At 43.6% G+C, this 7,500-nt stretch overlaps 1 protein-coding gene across 4 annotated transcripts in view; it reads right to left on the bottom strand.

Moving 5' to 3' along the window:
* The window catches only part of ldb1b (LIM-domain binding 1b), a 32,397-nt gene that overhangs the window by 16,573 nt on the left and 8,324 nt on the right, over nt 1-7,500 (bottom strand). The window contains exon 1 of one of the 4 annotated variants that reach the window (XM_041840891.2): nt 5,545-5,671. The exons of 1 other annotated variant lie outside the window; for it this stretch is intronic. In XM_041840891.2, coding sequence (XP_041696825.1) covers nt 5,545-5,578 — 34 coding nt within the window. In that variant the 5' untranslated portion in view covers nt 5,579-5,671. Of the gene's footprint in view, nt 1-2,256; nt 2,830-5,544; nt 5,672-7,500 lie in introns of those variants that run through there. 2 more of the 4 variants (XM_041840893.2, XM_041840895.2) reach the window with 2 other exon arrangements.

Consider the following 7,500-nt stretch of genomic DNA (forward strand, 5'->3'; position numbering starts at 1 on the left):
CATCCTCCATCAATCTACCTGTCAAAGCCACAGCAGGCAGGGGGGTGGTAACACAATGGTAGTAAACTCCCTCAACCTCATCTCACACACACAGGAAGTAGCACCTCTGTCACAAGGGTTGGTCTCATAAAACATTTATCCGAGAGACACACACACACACTGCAACCACACACACACCTATCATTACTCTATACAGTCACTGTGCTGACTGAGGAACAAAGTGTCTCAGACACACAGACATTAAAATATGGATCTTCCAGAGACAGACACACACATGCATGGAGTAGACCCAGAGACCGACAGGAGAGCGTTTGAATGTATGTTTTAGCGCGGTGTTCCAAATGGCTGTATCGCAAGAATCAATGGTTTTTATTTTTTGACGTTTTTATGAGCGTTTGTCTTTTTGGTCTCATCTCCTTCCCTCCTCCTGACACCAAGCCCCTCCTCCAGACACCAAGCCCCTCCTCCTTCTGTGCTGTGGGCACTGTGAACCTTCCCACTCCCACTCAGACACCAAGCCCCTACCACTCACAACAACAAAGACGAAAGATCACTTCTTCTTCAACTCGCTATTTACATTTGAGGTTTGGTCCAACAGAATCGGTCAGATGGAGACCGAAACACATTGAGACATTCTTTTATTGTAATAGATAAGAAATTAACCTTTCTAACAATACCTTTTAAATGTCTCAACTTCCAAAATGTAGAACAGAGCAGACCCTACTAAAACGGGAGTATCAATGAACATGCTGTGGAAAATGTATCTCAATTTGTGTTGCGCGTGGCACTGCGGTACCACCATCCTCTAGCAGCATTTTAGCCACATGCTGTTATGTGCTAACTGTCTAGTCCAGTGGTTCCCAACCCTTGGGGGTACTTGGCCTATCCACAGGGAGTACTTGAGAAGACTCATGAGACCATAGGCCTACTGGTAAAATGCACGAGGGGTACTCCGGGCCAAGCAACATTCAGTTGGTGGTACAGTAACCGAAAGCGGTTGGGAACCACTGGCCTAGTCTGTTTTATAAATGTGCAATGGGCATAAAAAAACATTATATAAGGAATTGGCAACTTGTTCTCATTCTGAGAAATAAGCATATTCTTATCCAGGTATTACAACAAAACAAATGGATACATTAATTAATTAATATTATTTCCATTACATGCTAAGAGACTGCAGTACAAACCCATTAGCTCTGATCCTTCACTTGGTGTGTGTGTATGTGTGTGTGTGTGTGTGTAAAGAACCATTAGCTCTGTTCCTTTACTTCGTGGTAAATGATGGGTCAGTCCAAATCCAATCAGCTACAAACCACACTTCCTCTGCTGCAAATTACCCTCTCTACAACAATAACACACACGGGGGGAGGGAGGGAGAGAGACACACACTTCCTGTCTTTGAGATGTAATGGTGGTGGTAATGTGATTTCCCTGACTGTAAATCTGACCTGTCATCATTCAGGGTGCAGTGTTCAGGAAGCCAAGCCAAACACACAACATTCTCAGAGGAATTCCATTCTAGAATTCACGATTAGAACTAAAGCCTAAACCGTCATGATTCTATAATAAATCCATTTCATTCTAGATTCTAAAACCAGCATTTCACAAACTACAAAGACTCTAGCCTACTATGGCTACATTTGAAGTGAAGTTGAAGCTGGAGTATTTTTGATTACAAATCAAATAGCTAGCTAGATTGTTTACAAGAACAATAGTAGCCAGCTACAAGTATAGGGACAGTAATGTTTGTCAACAAAGTGGCTAGCATCAGCTGTGGCTACATGAGAAGTTAGCTAGCTCCAAACTAACTGGCTAGTTACAATGTTACATTTAGTTAGCATTACAAGCTAGCTACATCCGAACGCCGGGTGTTTACATATTGTTGCAAAATGCATCGATTGGGTAGCTACATTTGATGATACATGGACGCGACTGCAACAGTAGCAAATGGCGATAGGACATCTTCAATCAAAACAAAGCCATACAAAATCGCTGACCACACACAACAGCGACGTAGCAGGCCCAACACATAGCTAACGCTCAACTAGCCGTATCCAGCTACCTTCTTTGGCAGATGGCTAGCTAACTTGCTAACCAGTTAACATTTAGAATTGTTCTAGCAAAAAATAAAAAATAAGATACACGCTAACTACAACCATGCACATACATTGCAGCAATGTCTATTTTTTGAAAATAAAACTTTAGAAATGATTATATTGAAATCGACGTTTACGTTTGACCAATGTAACCCTTTACCTGCAAGAGAAGTCCCAATCAAAGAATGCTGTTTACAGAACTGGGATAGTAGCTACCGTGTAGCACGCTCCTTGCGTAAAACGCTACGGTGGCTGACTGGTTCGTCGTAACGTAGTACGTCCCACTTTTTCAGAATAAACAAAAAAATATTATAACGGGAATACTGGACCAGAAAATACGGACAATGAGAAATCGGTTGTTTTGTCCCTCATGAGGCCTTGTCGGTGGACACAAGCCTGCCGTCGATTTTACGTACAGACCCAGATAAGTCCTTTGTTCGTGGGCACACATGAACAATAGCTCTTAGCCCTCCCTCCTCTTTCTCTCTCTCTCCAACGCTCTCTCTCTCTCTCTGTGCACTGCACCTCTCCTCCAGTCCATTCACCCGCTCTCTCTCTACACCTAGAATGAAAGATCCGGTAGAACGAGAGAACACCGTCCGCCACCTACTTATTCTCGTACCCTATCCAGTATCCCTTACCCCACTGTCCTTCTACAACACAGCACATAGGTTGTTGGCTAAGCATTTTTTCTGTAGCATCGCTGAGCTCTCTCTGTCGCCATAACTAACATGTATGGAAATTGACCTAATCCTCAAAGAGAAAACTGTCTGCGACAGAACCGAACAGAGACGTGTTAGGCTAATTACGATCGGACAATCATATAATAGTGCAATGATGGCCAAAATTAGATTTGTTGTCATGAAATTAAAGGCAATGCTATCATCATCACTAGGTGTCATCGCCTAGTTTAAATATTGGTCTTGAATTCATTGACACTGTCTAGATCAATCGTTTTTTGGGGCTAAACAGATCGATAAATCAAATTGACTGTCCCTATTGAACAGGAGATCATACTACTCACATGTCTGGGGAGTTTAATGACTCCAAACAAATAATGATTTTATAAATTACATTTTGAAACCCTAACAAATAGTGTTCAATATAAACTTGTCTGAGAGATATAGGAATATCATGTATAAACATGTGTAGACTATGTGATCAACTCATAGATAGGCCTATTAATGTTATTTCCCAACGGATTTACGTACAGAATAATACGAAATGCTCTGAGACCATGCTGTATTGCCCATATGAAACCTTTTCCATAAAGAACAAATCATACTAAATCCTAAGAGGTTTACAGCTTAACTTCTAGGTGTGAAAAGCTTTAAAAAATAGCTGTGTGTGTCTACTTACAGCAATATAGTGTCATTTTCAAAACACATGCACGTTCACACACAAACACACACACACACAGCTTTTTCTTGCCACCTCAACAGTTAACTAAAAACACACACACACATACACACAAACACACACACACACAGCTTTTGCTGGCCACCTCAACAGTCAACTAAGAACACTAAGCTGAAAGGAGAAGCAGTAGAACGCTTAATCCTCCTTAATCACTGCACATTTTAATCATATATGGAGAAGAGAGAGAGAGAGAGAGAGGGGGGGGAGAGAGGAAGGAGAGCAAGAGAGAGAGGGGGAGAGAGAGGAAAGGGAGATAGAGAGAGATGTAGAGAGAAAGAGAGAGAGAGGGTGGGAGAGAGGAAATGGAGATAGAGAGAGATGGAGAGAGAAAGAGAGAGAGAGAGAGGGGGGAGAGGAAAGGGAGATAGAAAGAGAGAGAGATGGAGAGAGAGAGAGGGAGAGAGAGAGAGAGAGAGAGAGAGAGATTCGCATATGGCCATACTGCTGGGGTTTAAAAATAACAAGAGTCAAGACCAGGTCAGTGGGTTGTTGAGAGAGAGTGAGTGTGTGTGTGTCGTCTGTGTGTGTGTGTGCGTGCACGTGTGTGTCGCACAAAAAATACTGAGGGTGTCAGGGTGATAATCAGGGTGATAATCAGGGTGATAATCATGAGCAACAAAGAGGGTACAATTCCAATATGTTATTTTCCTCAAAATGTAGGTGGGGAGGCAAAATAGGAAATAGGTCAGTGACTGAGTGTTTGACATGGTGTGGGGGGGGTCTAGCTCTCCTCTCCTCACGATAGAAGGGTGGGGAGAAGGGGGGAACAGAGAGAGAGACAGACAGAGAGAGAGAGAAAGGAAGAGTGAGAGAGACAGACAGACAGGGAGAGAGAGAGAGAGAGAGAGAGAAAGAGAAGGAGAGAGAGAGCGAGAGGGGCTGGTGACCCCGACACACACAGGGATTAACCCTCACCATGTACCATTTCAATGGGTGAGCCCTGCACACACACACACACACACACGCTTTCTCTCTCTCTCACACGCACACACACACACACACACACACACACACACATACACACACACACGATTTCTCACTCTCTCTCTCTCACACACCCACACACACACACGAGGATTAACCCCTGTGTGTCCATCTGAATGGATGACTCTTAGCTCCTCTCCAGTTGTGACATCATTGACTGGGGTGTGTTACCATGGATACAAAGGCCAGTGAATATAAGAAAGGCAATTCCACATCACTAAGTCACGGAGAGCCTCTGACAAACAACTTCCCATCCCCCAAACACAGCACACACACACACACACACCTAAAGTACCCCAGACCGCTCCCTACTCACTTCCCCCCAACATGTGAGCTACTACACACACACACACACACACACACACACACACACACACACACACACAAACACACACACACACATACACACACACACACTTTCAGTCTTACGCCTAAAGCTGTGAGTAGCTATACACATAGTAATAATGGATTAAGAATGACAATAAATCAAAAAGTCCATCCACTTATACGTCAAATATGAAATACTACTGTACAACATGAGATTACATAGTTTAGACCTGTCAATACTGGAATTACATCCATATGAAATACTACTGTACAACATGAGATTACATAGTTTAGACCTGTCAATACTGGAATTACATCCATATGTACGGTTTGGTATCATTTTACTTGACCCCTCTGTCATAATGCTACATAACAGTGTCATAATGCTACGTAACACTGTCATATTGCTACATAACACTGTCATAATGCTACATAACAGTGTCATAATGCTACATAACACTGTCATATTGCTACATAACACTGTCATAATGCTACATAACAGTGTCATAATGCTACATAACACTGTCATATTGCTACATAACACTGTCATAATGCTACATAACAGTGTCATAATGCTACATAACAGTGTCATAATGTTACATAGCACTGTCATAATGCTACATAACAGTGTCATAATGCTACATAACAGTGTCATAATGTTACATAGCACTGTTATAATGTTACATACAGTACATAACAGGGAGACAGAGAGACTCACCTGCTCCAGTCTCTATTTGCTCAGTCATTGCCATTGTGTCCCCTCACAGTTCTACACTACCATGACTAACTGACAATACTGGACTACTACTATTCTCTCTCTCTCTCTCTCTCTCTCTCTCTCTCTCTCTCTCTCTCTCTCTCTCTCTCTCTCTCTCTCTCTCTCTCTCTCTCTCTCTCTCTCTCTCTCTCTCTCTGTCTCTCTCTCTCTCTCTCTCTCTCTCTCTCTCTCTCTCTCTCTCTCTCTCTCTCTCTCTCTCTCTCTCTCTCTCTCTCTCTCTCTCTCTCTCTCTCTCTCTCTCCCTCTCTCTCTCCCTCTCTCTCTCCCTCGCTCCATATGATATCTCCTATGCCCAGACTGTCACGGCTGAGGAGGGTTTGTGTGTGTGTGTGTGTGTTACCCCCTCCACTCGCCTGTCAACAGGAAGCTAAACGACACAAACGTCTGTCAACGTTCTGATAACAACCGTCTCACTCTCCCTGCCCACCCCTGGAGTAGCACCAAGTCTCCCCTAGACACTGATCTAATGTCAGTTATATTATATTAATGGTAAGTTAGAACTGAGTAGAAGATCAGGGGAGCCAACTCTGCCCTAGACACTGATCTAATGTCAGTTTTATATTACTCATCAAATGGTTAAGGTTAGGATTGGGGGAGAGGTAACTGATCCTAGATCTGTGTCTAAGGGTGAGTGTAGATCATTGGCCAATCCCTGCCCTAGTTGATTTATTTAGGGTCAGTTTTATATTTCCCGTAAAATGGTTAAGGTTAAGCTAGGGGGAGAGGAAGCTGATCCTAGATCTGTGCCTATGGCAATGACCACCCAGAGGCCCACTATAGTTTAGGGGAGGGATGTTAAAATGATTAAAAGGGTCAGGGTTATAGTTGAGGTTAGGGTCAGGGTTATAGTTGAGGCTAGGGTCAGGGTTATAGTTGAGGTTAGGGTCAGGGTTATAGTTGAGGCTAGGGTCAGGGTTATAGTTGAGATTAGGGTCAGGGTTATAGTTGAGGCTAGGGTCAGGGTTAGGGTCAGGGTTAGGGTCAGGGTTATAGTTGAGGCTAGGGTCAGGGTTAGGGTCAGGGTTAGGGTCAGGGTTATAGTTGAGGCTAGGGTTAGGATTATAGTTTAGTCTAGGGTCAGGGTTAGGATTAGGGTTATAGTTGAGGCTAGGGTTAGGGTTATAGTTGAGGCTAGGGTCAGGGTTATAGTTGAGGCTAGGGTCAGGGTTAGGGTTATAGTTGAGGTTAGGGTTAGGGTTATAGTTGAGGCTAGGGTCAGGGTTAGGGTTAGGGTTATAGTTGAGTCTAGGGTTAGGGTTATAGTTGAGGCTAGGGTCAGGGTTAGGGTTAGGGTTATAGTTGAGTCTAGGGTCAGGGTTAGGGTTATAGTTGAGGCTAGGGTCAGGGTTATAGTTGAGGCTAGGGTCAGGGTTAGGGTTATAGTTGAGGTTAGGGTCAGGGTTATAGTTGAGGCTAGGGTTAGGGTTATAGTTGAGTCTAGGGTTAGGGTTATAGTTGAGGCTAGGGTCAGGGTTAGGGTTAGGGTTATAGTTGAGGCTAGGGTCAGGGTCAGGGTTATAGTTGAGGCTAGGGTTAGGGTTATAGTTGAGGCTAGGGTCAGGGTTAGGGTCAGGGTTATAGTTGAGGCTAGGGTCAGGGTTAGGGTTAGTTGAGGCTAGGGTCAGGGTTATAGTTGAGGCTAGGGTCAGGGTTATAGTTGAGGCTAGGGTCAGGGTTAGGGTTAGGGTTATAGTTGAGGCTAGGGTTAGGGTTATAGTTGAGGCTAGGGTTAGGGTTATAGTTGAGGCTAGGGTTAGGGTTAGGGTCAGGGTTATAGTTGAGGCTAGGGTTAGGGTTAGGGTTATAGTTGAGGGTCAGGACTAAAATACAACCTGTGTTTTATTTTGTTAGACCTATATTGTTTTAGTAATATACAAAAATAGAGCTACAGACAAC

This window comes from Coregonus clupeaformis, chromosome 20 (assembly GCF_020615455.1).
Source record: "Coregonus clupeaformis isolate EN_2021a chromosome 20, ASM2061545v1, whole genome shotgun sequence".
NCBI lineage: Eukaryota > Metazoa > Chordata > Actinopteri > Salmoniformes > Salmonidae > Coregonus > Coregonus clupeaformis.